The following is a 15,204-nucleotide window of genomic DNA, read 5'->3' as shown; positions in this document are numbered from 1 at the left end:
TAGTTCTTAATTATTTTTAAAGAGGAGAGTGAAGGAGGACAGTTGATAAAATTGAGTCTAAGGAAAGAAACGCCTGCCATTGCGGCTGGGAGATGCTCCTGTTTCCCTTTATGCCAAATAGTATCTGTAGTTCTTGCCTACAAAATGGTATCCAGTTACAGAGGCAAATAGGATTCTTCTTCGTCAGAATGCATCTTTAGAGTCTTACAGTCAACCTATTTTTTTAATCTGTGAAAAAACAAAATGTAGAGGATAATAGAAATTTTCTTTGTCCATTTAGGGTCCTACATTTAACTACATCTTAGCTTACCATTTAAAAAGCATAGTGGTCAAAATTATTCATTTAAATCATTATAATTAAATTATTCATTTAATTATTCAATTAATTTTTTTTGAAGTCATTTTCTCAGAAAAAAATATTAAAGAAAATGGCATGCATATCTACCTAATAATTTATTAGATTTCCTTTTCAGTTAAATGTCTTAGAGGAGATCTTTAAAAGTTTTCATTCTACACAATAGGTTTATTTCTTCCTACTTTTTAAGGTTAATTTTACATAAGTCTTGTGGGAAAATAGGTCATTTAATTTCTCCATTTATAGTTGTAGATGAAAAAGTTCCATTTCTTGTGGATGCTTTCTGTTCACTCAAAATATTATATTTCAAAGTTTCTATAATATTTTGGAAAAACCATATGTCATTTTGGTGTCACATACACATATTATAATTTTTAAATGAGAGAAAATGGATACTCATACTCAGCAAGTATTATATATTTTGTTTGTTGTATAGAATAATTTAGAGTTTTCAAGGAATCAATTTAAAGTCTTTTTCATTTTTAGTGGGTGATATCTTAGTGTGTTTTTTGTTATATTTATATGCTACCCTTCTTGATTTGATCATAGATGCATAAAGTGCCCTCCTGCTCCCAGAGTTTATGTAGGATGGGACTGATGAATGGGAGAATGGGGACCTATGCTGGCACTATGCTAGCCTCTCACTAATCTTTCACCTCAGGAAACATATTTAAGAGTATTCATCCACTGAGGTATAGGGTGAGCTGATGAAACTTGAAGTGGTGGAGGCAGATTTGGAATTCCTGCGGGAGTAGCCATTGAAACTTGGGTCTCTTGATGTCCCTCTTTTCTTCCGACTAGATTTGGCGTTGTCCACATCATTGGGGTCAAACACCACAGTCATGGACTCCATCCTGGTCACGGTGTACAGGCTGCTTTGCCGAGTTGGGTGAAACCTGGTGGTTTTGAGCTCCAGCTCATCATAGCTAGAAACATGGATGAAAGGACACCATTGAAATGCCCTCTTGAAGCCAGCTCGGAACCTGAGGAGAAGTGGGCCACAGAAAGAAAAGGTCATACGTTTAAGCATTTCCTTCTGCTGCTACAGAAAAGCTCACTTACTTCAGTTAAGCCAATTCTGTTTGTGACTTTGTTTTTCTACCCTAACTTAGAATCTATGCCATAGTATTGGTATTAGTCTTTTAAGTTTTTGCTTGAATAGACTCTTTATTTTCCATCATTGAAGAGCAAGTCATCAAATAGCAAAGCACAGCATCAGATTATAAGTATGCCAATACAACAGTGTACTTTTCTGTAGTAATTCTGTACATTTACATTTGTGTAATTGAAATAGGCTAGTGGCTTAGGCACTTACAAATGGAATACTGTGTTTAAAAATAGCTTCTCCAGAAACAATTACACATCTGCAAATTAAAGTGTCATTTAATGGTAGATTTAACTGTTAATCATCTTTATTGAATCATATATAAAAGTATGAGATCCTTGCCTGTGTGAACCATTAAGTGAAGTGAAAAAGTAGATATATTGCTTGTGGGATAGTTTAAATTGAGATTGGCTTATGTAATTAGTGACAAAGAGTAAGAGTTAATTAAGCATTAAACAAACAAAGCACTGAGTGGTATAACCCCTACTGGGAAAAGAGGGTAGGATTTAGCTTATGTAGTTACTTACACAAAGACCCATTTCTATTGGTGAACAAAACACATTGGCTTATTAAGAGCATTACCAATCCTGTGAAATGTAACCTTATCTCTCTATGTGTTGAATGTTCAGACAAGGTGTCTTTTATCTGGAAACCACTACACCATTTTTTAGTCTTAAATTTGAGTACAGCCAGGTATGGCAGCACACACCTGTAATCCCAGTACTTGAGATGCTGAGGTTAGAGGATCGCAGGTTCTTGGCCAGCCTCAGCTACTTAGTGAGGTTTTCTGCAACTTAGTGAGACCGTATTTCAAAATAAGGAATAAAAAAATGGAGCTATAAGTGTAGCTCAGTGTTAGAATGCTCCTGGGTTCAATCCCTAGTACTGCAATAAATAAATAAAAAGTAAATAAATAAATAAATTTGAGTATAAATGTCTACAATTAAAAAAAAAGACTTTACAAACATTCTTCCCTTGACTACCCAAATTTATACCCATCTTGTGGAAGCTGCATCCTCTGGCTGGCAACCATCCCACCTCTTTGTGCAGAAGGGAGAACCCTGATTCTCTTTGTTTGTTTTTGTGGTACTTGGGATTGAATCCAGGGGCATGCTACCTCTAAGCTATACCCCCAGCCATATTTTTTTATGCTTTATTTTGAAACAGGGTCTACCTAATTTGCAGAGGACCTCACTAGGTAGCTAAGGCTGGCTGCAAACCTGTGATTTTCCTGTCTCAGCCTCCCAAGTACTGAAATTACAAGTGTGCACCACCATTCCTGGCTTCTCTTTGTTTTTAGTGGCATTTCTACCACCTTCGCAACAGCATCAAGTTGAAAATCTATCAACAAGATATCCTTTCTACTAGTATACTCACAAATGTCAACATATTATGTTCCATCTTATAAATTATATAGGAATTTTTAGGAAGTACCTTCATTTTTTTAGGAATTTGAGCACATTTTATTCCTTTTTTTCCTTTTTAGTGGTGCATTGTACTTATACATTTTAATGGAGTACAAGATGTTAGGGACATACATGCACACATCACTCAATTAACCCTTATGCAATTCCCACCCCATTGCTCTCCCCTTCTCTTCTTCTCCTGTTTGGCTGAGTTATTTATTTTGATATGTTTATGAATGTATATCATGTCCATTAGGTAATTTCTCTCTTCCCCCTCCCATCCCCCTCAGCTGAGTCACCTTATTTGTTCATCTATAATTTTTCCTTCGTTGTCTAGAGTTCCTTCTATGACCCATTTTTCTCCCTAGCTTGTGCATATTAGGGAGAGCATCAATTTCTCAATTTTTGGGATTGACTAATCTCATTTAGCATAATGTTCTCCAGTTCCATCCATTTCCCTGTAATTGATGTAATTTTGTTTTTCTTTATGGCTGAGTAAAATTCCATCTTGTACATATACCATGGTTTTGTAATCCATTCATCTGTTGATGGACACCTTGGCTGCTTCCAGAGTTTGGCAAAGGTGAATTGTATGGCTATTAACATAGATATGCATGCATTAGTTTGGTAGTTTGATTTCAATTTTTTTGGTAGATACGTAGAAGTGGTATTGCTGGATCATATTTTAAGTTTGTTTGCATTCTTCTGAGAATCTTCTATACTGTTTGCTGAAGTTGTTGCACTAATTTGCCATCTCACCAACCATGTATTAGAGTTCCCACTTCTTCACATCCTCATCACCATTTATTTGTGTTTTGAATGATTGCCATTCTAGTTGGAGTTGGGTGAAATTTCAGGGTAGTTTTGATTTGCATCTCTCAGATTACTAATGATGACGAGTAGTTTTTCATACATTTAGTGGCCATTTGGATTTTTTCTTTTGTGAAGTGTCTAGTTCAATGCCCATTTTATGATTGGGTATTTTTTTTAGCTGTGAGTTTCTTGAGTTCTTTATATATTCTAGATATTAATTCTCTATTGGAAGAATAGTTGGCAAAATTTTTTCCCATTTTGTTGGCTCTCAGGTGAGGTTCTTGATAGTTTCCTTTGCTGTACAGAAGTTTTTCAGTTTAACGCAATCCCACATATTGATCCATCTTTTCGTTTCTTGTGCCTTTTGGGTCTTGTTTACCACTTTCAATAATATATTTCTTTTTCTTTGGTAGATAAAATTTTGAAGAGTTTAAAGGGAGAAGTTGTCCCACATAAATTTTCCCAGTTAGAACTCTGAGAACACTGTTTTGAGTGTGTAATTTTTAAGGTAGGACATTTTGTAATGTAGAGGGAACTCTTAAAAACCCAGCTCTGGCCAGCATAGTACTTTATCTCTGTAATCCTAGTACTTGGGAGACTAAGATAGGAGAACCAGTTTGTGCATAGTCTCAGCAATTTACCAAGAAACTCTGCAACTTGATGAGACTCTATTTAAAAAAAATTAAAATGACTGGGGGTGTATCTTAGAGGTAGAATGTCCTTGGGTTCAATCCATAGTAGCAAAACAAAACAAAACAAAACAAAACAAAAAACCCCATAAAAACTCAAGCTTGTGCTCCTCTCACTATATTATATATTCTCCCTTCTTCCTGTATTCTAAATTAGCATTAAGAAATGGGGGCAATAGATGCTTCTAATGAAGGCAAAAGTGACAAGAAACTTGCACTGAGTAGTTTCATTTTTACCTCTTATTCAGACAGCAGTAGATGATGGGGTTGTACATGGTTGAGCTCATTGCCAGCCAGAAGCTAGCCAGGTAGACCTGCTGGATGTATTTCCACCTGTTTAGCTGTTGGTAGATTGCAGTGAGGATGAAGTAAATATGATAGGGCAGCCAGCAGATTGCAAATGTCACCACAACAATAATCATCATTTTTACAACCTGAAAAGAAAGAAAGAAATTATTTTTCAACAAATCAAAGAGGCATTAGATGATACAATAGTTTCAATAGCATACTGCAAAACATATTTTTGCCACAAATACAGTTAAATACAGAATATAAACCTCATAATAAAGGAATAGACAATGTGTTGAAATGGTGAAGATTACTACTGTATGGGCAGTTAGCTAAGGTAAATCTCAAGAGACTGTATTGTGCCACCTTCCATCTCCACCCACCCAAGTGAGTGAGTGACATAATCTCAAATATAAGCAAATGTGTTTTAATTAGTCTGAAGAAACTTTTTACAAAAGCACATAGTACCTGGGGGAGAGAGAGAAACAGGAGCATGGCTTTGTGTATAAAAGGAAATTAATGTAATGTTTTCTGATTATCTCATTTAATATTTCTCATTGTTAAGTAGTTTCCCAAATTTACCTCTTTGAGAATTTGAAAAGCCCAAAAAGTTTAGACTAAGATATGCTAAGCAAAATAATGTTGAGGCTTATCAGAAGTCAGATTAACACAAATCAAAGGAAATTCTGATGTAAGGCCTATGAAGCATCTTAGAACCAGGAAAATACCGGATTTATGAACTGAACTTGCTATTTGATTACAGGTTGTAAATTCAGATGAAAGTTGGCAAGGTTAAGAATCATGAGAGACATTACTCTAGAAATAGACAAAGCATGAGATGGATCAATGTAGAAAGCAAAGCTTCCCTTAGGGTCTGAACACTGTACCATCCAGGTGACTAGCATGGAACTGATGAAAAATTGGCCATAAAAGCAGAAAATCTAGGTCATTAGCTCACAGAATGTCATCATTATTCCCACCAGGTAAAGTCATTTGATTTTCGGTTTTCTTCAAAGGACACTTTTTTTTCCTGAAGAATTACTTTCAGATTTCTCACATAAGAAATAGGAGACAAATTGCATTGCATTTCTTTATGCAATCCAAGTAAGAGCCATATTTTAATTTACATCTATTAAATATTGTACATATTTAACAACTTACTATCTTTCAATTACATATTAGAAAACTGAAGGAATAACTAAGAGATCTGACTGCTGCAATTCATGGAACTATGTGAAGGAATTTGAAACTCAGATTCTGGTATCTTTTTATCCTTCTTATTGTTGAAGACATTTGTTGAATAATAATTGGGCATAAAAAACAATATTAGTAAATATATTAATAGGGGACTAATTCCTTACCCTGAAGTTTCCAACATAATGAATGAAACAGAAATATAAAATTGTAAAAAATGCATGAAAATGAGGTGAGTATAAACATGTGTCAGTAAAATTGAAAACATTTATGAGAATAAACTTGTTTATTGTAATAAAAATGACTGATTGCACACCTGATAACTGTAGCCTCAAGGGATATTTGGCAGAATGAGACGGGTTTTATTGACAAATTTGTTCTTGAATATCAGAACTTCCTCCTGTCCCTTAAGCAAAGTAGGCAAGCTCCTGCCCTAGATTATTCTCCCTTGCTCCTCTCTTTACCTACAGTACTATTTTGCCAATTATTCCCTCCAGATAGCTCCCTCATCCCTTTCAAACCTTTGCACAGTTGTCAGTTTTTCTGTGACTCTTCTCATGATCAGCCTATTTAAAATTGCAGTCTATCACAACAGAAATTGCAGTTCTAGCACAAGAATCCTTTAACTTGCTCCTTAATTTCAGTTTGTATGTTATGTTTATTCTTTACTATTTGTCTACTTCTGCTAGCATATAAAAGATTAAGACATTTTACCTGTTTTGTTCACTGATATACTCCAGGCATCTTGACTGGACTTCATACATAATGGGTACTAAATTTTTTAAAAATAAATGAATGGAAGTGAATACAAAACGAGAGAAATTTAAAGACACATGGGCGGATAAGTGATATCCAAGATTTTACTGTCATTAATCATGGTGTTATTTGTTTTCTAAGTTAAAAATGGATAAATGTGCATAAAATGAGCATTGTCATTGACTAGTTCCTCTTTCTGGCAAATTAATTCAGGTGAAAAGAGTGAATGTAAAAATAATGTCAGAATATATTGTTTGGGGCATATGCAAGCATTAAATGTTATTCTAAGTAAATGTTAAGATGAAGAAAGTGGGAATGGGAATGTGGAATTTATTTGAATCTTCTTATATAGACTGATCCAAATGATCACTGAAGTGTGAAGCTATTTTTCCAACAAGTGTGAAGACCTATTAAAGCTGTCAGAGTTTTTTAAGTGGCTTTCAACCATCAATATGGAAAAATTCCAGAAAAACAAATTTAAAATGTATGTGGAGAGTGGAATAGAGGTCTCTGATAACTTCTGATTCACAGATGTGGGACCTTTGGGACCTTCTTGCAAAGGATTTAGAATGTATTTGAAGATTTTTAGGAAAAACTAACAGAATCCTAAGAGAAAGCCCCCTTTAAAGTAAAACAACTGTGATATTTTATTAATTTATTTTTATAAAGTACTGTTACCTAGGCTCTTTGCTCATAAAATCTTGTAGTTATTTTTAGATGTTGAACTTTCATGACTCTAGATTTGACATAAATACAAAAGCAGGCTTTTGGGTGGGATAAATTGTTTTGCTTTGTGAAATGCTGAATAATGTAGTTGTAATTGTCCTTCTCATAAAAGGTGAAGGAAACACTTCCTGAAACCCAAAGTTTGAGTGATGTTGAATGTGCAAATGCTGTGAGCAGTTACCACTGTGCCTCATGGCTGACAAGGGAACCAACACAGACAGGCTGCGATGCTTTGCTGGATCAGCTCGTGGAGTCTTAAAGTCTTGAGATTTTTAGGCAAAATGAGAGTCTGGGATAGAGAAGATTCACATCTTTCATTAAATTTTACCATCATTGAATTTCAAGATTGACTGATGTTTGGTATTTCTTAAAGCTGAGAGACATATCCTGCTTCTGAGGCAGTGGGACTCATTTTCTAGGGCAACATGCCTCCCATTGTTCCTAGTAGAGGGATTTACATCAGGAGGAGGAAAAACAATGAGGACAAATGATGTGGCTCTTATGAAGGTTAGAGCCTGGTTTAGCAGTTAAAAATCAAAATTAGAGATTGAGTAATGGCTAATTGGATGATGTGTGCATGTATGTCTACACAAGTCTTTTATCCATTAAGATGTATGACTACAATACACCAATAAAAATAAAAAATAAATAAAATAAAATGTTCTAAAAATAAGTTAGGATATTTTCCAAAAAAATCAAAATTAGAAAATAGAATTGGGAGTGTAGATAAGGGATAGAATATCTAGAATATTCCTGGGTTCAATCCACAGTAACACACACACACACAAACACAAACACATACACACACACACGTTTTAAACTTGTAGGCAGACTTAGAATGCAAGTCGTATGCTAGTAAGAATAAGCTTTGAGTCCTGCTTCCTCATATATCAAAAAGTTCTCTGATTTTTGTTGTGCACAGGGTAGACTGAAAGGCCTGCAGCTGTTATCATCTGTCACATTCAATTAGAGCAGGATGAATGATTTTGAGGGTGAGGTCATAAAAGAAAAAAATGTATCTAGGAAATTAAATAAAACACTGCCAACTACTAAAAACAAAAACAACTAGGAGTTGTATTCTTTACTTAAGAGTTTATTCTTTCTAAATATCTGATCTAGAAATAGTCAATCCTGTGTGAAAGAAAACTTTTCATTTTAAATAGACTCTCCTCAGAGCATATGATTTCAAGAACTCTCCCTTGTACTATAATATATGGATTTTTCATACTCTGCATATGTGCTCTGAAACAAGCCACTTAAATGAAAATTATAGGACTAAGTATTTTAACCACAAATTATCAAGCTAAAATAATGTTTCCAAATGAAAATTATAAGAAATAATATTTTTAAAAGCACCTAAGTTTGGAATACTGTTTCATGGTCTATTTAAGATACTTTGCTTTAGTTTAAAAAAATAAGCTTAAGAATTTCAGTCCTACTGGGTGTGCTAACACATACTTGCAATCTCAGTATTTGGGAGTCTGAAACAGGAGGGTCACCAGTTTGTGGTGAGTCTCGACAACTTGATGGGGCCCTGTTTCAAAATAAAAACTAAAATAAGCTTGGGGGTATAGCTCAGAGATAGAATATCCCTGGGTTCAATTCCTTACTGCTTGTGGGAAAATGTCAGAGTCATAAAGTAATAAAGGAATTGTTAAACAAAAAGAAACCAGAACTTGAATATTTGGAAAACTTTCAGCCTATCCATATAGCAAAAAGTGAGAAAGGAAGTTTTGGGGGAAAACATGAAGGGGGGGACTGTACCACATTTTATAAAGAGAATATGGTGAATGACTTAGAATCTAACCAAGTGTCTCAGCAGAAGGCAGAAATGGAGATGAATTTATTCCAGTAGAAAATCCTTTGGTTTGGCCTGAAGGGAGCAAAGATGGGACAAAATAGATAAAGGGTGTCATAGTGTGTGTGTGTGTGTGTGTGTGTGTGTGTGTGTGCGTTTGATGGTACTGGGGATGGAACCCTTCTACCTCTGGGATACACCCACAGACCTATTTTATATTTTATTTGGAAACGGTCTCTTAAGCCAGCGAGGCTGGCTTTGAACCTGCGCGATCCTCCTGTCTCCACTCCCAAGCGGGGGGATTACAAGCGTGCGCCACCATGCCCAGCCCAGCATCTCCATTTCTATCAGTCAAACCTGTCTTTGATTATATACAATCTGCTTCACAATGTTTTCCAGGTTAATTCCATTGGAACAGAAAGAATAAAAAGTACACAGAAAGCTGGTCTTCAGAGGAAGGGGTACAATTAATTGTCTTGCATTTTTTTATACAACTCAAATATCCATTTGATATTTTTAATACAACATTGATTTTTTTTAATACAACTCAAATATCTATTTGAATCGGTCACTTGAGCTAATATTGAAGAGTGGTCCCTTTGATGATACCAAAAGGCTTCTTAGTAATTACAATTAGGTATTCATCTTTGAAAAATCAGAGCTAATATATCTTGCTGAGTTTTAGAAAGAAAATTAAAATAGACAAAATCCAGAAAACAACTTCTACAGTTTAAAAAAATAACATAACTCGATTAGTTTACCAGTATTTCAGTGTCCAAAGAGTCAAATATTTAAAAAATATTTTTTAGAAGAAACTTCTACATACTATAAATGGTGGGTGGGGCTGATTCATGTTTCTGAGATATCTGTTATATTTAGAAAATGAAAGAATGTCAACTATAGAATTGCATATGTGAATGTATGCATGTATCACTTTGAATCTATGATATGTGATTAGAAACAATAATAAAAATTAAAGATGTGAGCTACCTTATATTTGATGAATTAACACAAAAATATAATAAATGTATACTATTTACAACATATAAAGAAGGTGGCGACAGTGGCCAGTATTCAGGAGAGGCAGACAGATCCAACCAAATCCACCTTGAATTTTTGAAGAAATCTCTCCAAAAGTAGACTGTTCCTGCCCCACATGCTCAGAAACTCTGAACAACATACTATGTAAGAAAAAATTTTGTGGAGACGAACCAAAAATGGTGGTAGTGGTGGCAGCCAGTATTCAGGAGAGGCAGATAGATCAATCCAATCCATCTTGAATTTTTGAAAATATCTCCCCAAAAGTAGACTGCTCTTGCCACACATGTACAGGAATTCTAGACAACACACTATGTAAGAAAAATGTCCAGGGCAAATTGGAGGGAGCCCTGCCTATATTGCTAGGCCTATTCACTGTGCCAGGGGTCCTGGGAGACCTCAGCTCATGGCTGCTGCACTCCTCTGCACTGCACTGAGGGTCATGGTTTGCTTCGAGCAGCAGATTTTGCTCACCATGGTGAGGCTGTGAGCCTCCACTTTCAGTGAGGAGATAAAATGCATTGCTGCTAGGGAATTGGGTTCTCAGGTTCTACAAATGAAATGTGCTGTTTTCTTCTACTAAAATATATGTGGAGGGAAAAATGGAAACCTCTGTAAATGCCATGCCCACAGTGACAGGAACCAGAGCCTGCTGCAGGGTGAGGTCAGGTCTAGAGGCAGCGGGCCGGCCCAGATCCTGCCCTGTGGTGAGGACGGGTCAGGAGCCAGTGAGGCCGGGCCTGGAGCCTGTTGTGTGGCAGGCCTGGAACTGGGGCCTGCTTCACAGCAAAGTGCCAGAGGGTGTTTTCAACTGTGTGGCCAGGAAGCAATAGAAGCTGCTGCTGCCTCACCTAATTTCTTAGTAGATTTCCAGATCCAAGTGACTTCTATTTAAAAAAAAAAAAATTGGTTGTGATTGGATCATCCTGTCAAAGTTACTCACCTTCTGGCTTTCAGGTTTTCCATAAGTGGGAATAAGTGTGGAGAAATAGAAGCTCTAATACATTGTTGGTGGGATTGCAAGTTGGTGCAACCACTTTGGAAAACAGTATTGAAGATCCTCAGAAGAAGGAAAATAAACTTACCATATGATCCAGCAACACCACCTCTGGGTATATAAAAAGAATGAAAACCAAAATACCAAACTAATACATGAACAACCATGTTCATAGCTGACAGTTCATCATTGCCAAACTGTGGAACCAGCCAAGATGCCCTTCAACACATGCATGGATTTCAAAACTATGAGATATGTACACAATGGAATTTTGCCCAGCCATAAGGGAGAACAAAATTATGGAATTTTCAGTGAAATGTCACAAAAATATAACATATCAGATGCTTTTTTAAAATGTGCAAAATATTAGGGAGAAATGGGTAACAGGAGAAACTCTAGATGAAGAAGGGACCCTATAGAGGAGCAATGGAGGTAACATATCTAAGGGGATAAGAAGGAGGATAAGGGAAACTCTTTAAAGCACATGATGTACTTAAACATATTAAAGTCAATCAGGAAGCCAAGCATGGGTAGGTGGGAGGGGGAGGGAAGGAGTTAGAGATTGGGTAGGGGCTGATCTGGTGATGTGTGCATGCGTATCTCCACAAGTTTGAGATGTATGATGACAATGCACCAATAAACTCTTTCAACTCCAGGATCTGATAAACTCAAAGTGTTCTTATTAAAGATTTAAATCAGCAAATCATAGCAAGAAGAGTAGGCTCCTGTCTTGAGGTCCAGCCATACATCCTCTGGGGACGGCCAACAGGCAATCTGCCCCATGGGGGGCTTGTGTAGACACCTGTCACAGCTGCTACTTCACTCAGGAGAACCAACCAAGTGACAGATGAGAAGGCAGTGTTTGTGATGGCACCTTTCTTGCTACTATCATCCCTGTATGGCTATATCTATTTGGGTATCCCAAAGACATCTCAAAATTTTATGTTAAAAAAAAAAATACGAAAACCTAGCTGGGTGTGGCATGGTAGCGCATGCTTGTAATCCCAGTACTTGGGATGCTGAGATAGAAGGATCTGGGTTTGTGGCCAGCATTAGCTACTTAGTAAGGCTCTTTGCAACTCAGTGAGATCCTGTTTCAAAATAAAGAATAAAAAATAAGGCTGGTGGTGTAGTTTGGAGGTAGAATGCCCCTGGGTTCTGTCTCCAATACTGCAAAACAAACAAACAAACAAACAAAAACTCCTTTTCAAAAGCTATTTTTCTTTGTACTTTTCCATTACAGTAAGTGGTATCAGCTTTAATTTTATTGCTAAAGCAAGACACTTAGAAATCATGGTTATATCTTTACTTTCCCACCTTTTTATTGTCTCATTCAATCCTTTGCCAATTCTGTTACCACAGACACCAAAATACATCTTCAGTCTTTTCATCTCTACTATTATGTCTTAGAGAAAGCATTGTTAATGTTCTCCTAGAATCATTCAGAAGCCACTTCATTGGGCCTTGTTTCCAAACAGCAATTAGTGTAACTTTAAAAAAAAAAAATGTGTAAAATAGATCATCCCCTACTTAAAATGGCTTCCTTACTGTATCTGTAATGAAGGCATCTCTTCCTACTGTTGCTCAAAACTTCTGCTGTATTTTGCTAATGGTTTTCTGTTCTCTATTTTTACTCATTGCATTTCCCTTTGGTCTTCATGTTCCAGTGTCAGACTTCTTTCTGGTCCAAAATACATCGATCACTTTCTTGCTCTAGACATTGGTTATGTCTTTCTGGCCTAGAGTACTCTTCCTCCAGATCTTTGTGTGCCTTATTCTCAATGATAATACTCAGCTAGAATGTCACTATCTCCAACAAGCATTCCTTATTACCCTAATTAAAGAAAACACCCTTTAAATTTATTTTTCCATGTTACTCTGCTGATCTCTTCCAGTATTTCCAGCACAATTTGTTTTTTATCTTTTCATCTAGGAGGTCTCTCTGCCACACTTGAATGCGCATCCTAAGAGGGTCTGTTTTGTTTTACTTTCTAGAGTTTAGAAGAAAGCACGGATGACCTTTTTTTGAATCAATGAATCAATAAATATACAAATTGAAAAGTTATAGGTAATCCAAAAATATAAGACTGGATTCTCATGCAAGATTTGGGATTGTGATATCCTGGATCAAAACAACCTTAACCTTATATTATCTGCTAAATGAGCATTATACAGTGTTTTATTTTTTAGATTCTCTATGTATTTTAAAACTAATAGTACATGAACAGAATTGGATTCTGTAAAAATGATCAATAATAGACATATCTGTAGATAATAGTTTTTTAGATAGGCAAAAACTTACTCTTTAGTATCACAATATAAATATAGAATGGATGAAGAGCTAGGAGATATTACTGTCACAGTTTTGCTATTAAATATATGTATGACCTTGCAAAAGTTATTTAATCTCTCTAAACCTAAGCTTTCTTACATGTAAAATTAGGGTATTTTTATGGTTGTGATGATTATTTAAAGAATGCTTTAAAGTATCACAGGGGAAAAACTAAACTATTATGTTTTAATACCTAAAAATAAAATAAAATAATAATTGTCTTAACTAGGGCTGTGTTATAGTTTGAGTATGGAATGTCCTTCTGAAGACACATGCATTGAAAGTCTGATCCCCAAGGCAGCATGGTTTGAGGCTAAAGGAGGTGGGTCACTGGGGGCATGGCCTTGAGGTCTATATCTGTCCCTGGTGTCTGTCTGTCTGTCTGGCTCTCTTGCTACCTCCTTCATTCTCTTTTCTTCCTCTCTCTCTCTCTCTCTCTCTCTCTCTCTCTCTCTCTCTCTCTCTCTCTCTCTCTCTCTCTGTCTCCCACCCCCTTCTTGTCCCCATGAGCTGAGCAGCTCCCTTCCTCCATATAATGAGGCCACGACATTTCTCTCTTGGAGCTGGCCAACCATGGACTGAATCTCTGAAGTTATGACACAAATTTTTCTGTTCAAGTTGTTGTCAGGCATTTTGATTACAGCTATGAAAAGTTGAAACACAGACTGCCAAAACAAAATACCATGGACTTGGTGGTTCAAACAATAGGCATTTATTTTCTCACAGTTCAGGAGGTGGAGAGCCTCGAGATAAGAAACCTTGAGTTAAGAGTTCCTGCATGGTTTGTTTGTAGTGTGGGCCCTTTTTCTGATTTGTGGGTGGCTATCATCTGGCTGTGCTCATATGGCCTTTTCTTTGTGCACACTCAGAAAGACAAGCAGACAACATTAATCCATTAATCTTATATCACGGGCCCTATTCTTAAGACCTAATTTAACTTTACCTCCTTACAGTTAGTCATATTGAAGGATATAGCTTTCACAAATGAATTTAAGGAGAGATACCAATCAGACCTTAGCAAAAATAAATGTAAAATAATATATCTCAAGTGTTCATTTATTAATATGTCAATTTCTATTATTTTCTAGACATTCTATTTTGAGTTTATAATTACCTATTAATATTAACCAGAAAGTACTATTTTTCTCTTGATATTAGTTTAATATTAATACATCCTAACTCACTATTTAGTCTGGAAAATTGGGAGAATCACATTAATATGCAACTTTTTTAGAGAACTTCTGAGAAATATTCTTTCCTTAGTGTTTTAAGATATTAGATTATATTGCTCTGGCTCTATTTAGTGCAGAGGCAACAACTTTTATTTTTTATTTTTTTTCCTGGAAGCCCTTCTACCTCCGGGCTACACTCCCAGACCCATTTTTTTATTTTTTGGAAACAGGGTCTCCTATGCCAGCATGGCTGGCTTCAAACCTGCGTGATCCTCCTGTCTCTACCTCCCAAGCATGGGGATTACAAGCATGCGCCACCACACTTGGCTAGAGGCAACAACTTTAAATGGATCAGTGGTTCAATTTTTTAGTAAAATTAAACTTTAAAAATGTATTGGTACATTTTTAGTTATGCATTAAAGTGGTATTCAAAGCAATATATTCATATATGCACACAACATTTCTTGTTGTGTTTCTTTCCACTCTCCAGCCCCTCCCCCATCATTCCTCTCCATACATGGTAGTATGATTGGTA

General features: G+C 36.1%; 1 protein-coding gene across 1 annotated transcript in view; it reads right to left on the bottom strand.

Moving 5' to 3' along the window:
• Positions 1 to 1,025: 1,025 nt before the first annotated feature.
• TACR3 (tachykinin receptor 3) overlaps positions 1,026 to 15,204 on the bottom strand; it is a gene marked incomplete at both ends in the record, with an annotated part of 74,017 nt that continues 59,838 nt past the window's right edge. The window contains 2 exons of the mRNA XM_080698061.1: positions 1,026 to 1,338; positions 4,606 to 4,802. Of these exons, the coding sequence (XP_080554187.1) occupies positions 1,026 to 1,338; positions 4,606 to 4,802 (510 nt within the window). The remainder of the gene's footprint in view (positions 1,339 to 4,605; positions 4,803 to 15,204) is intronic.

Source organism: Muscardinus avellanarius (assembly GCF_963383645.1).
Source record: "Muscardinus avellanarius genome assembly, chromosome: 6".
Lineage (NCBI taxonomy): Eukaryota > Metazoa > Chordata > Mammalia > Rodentia > Gliridae > Muscardinus > Muscardinus avellanarius.
This window is presented reverse-complemented; position numbering and strand designations above follow the sequence as displayed.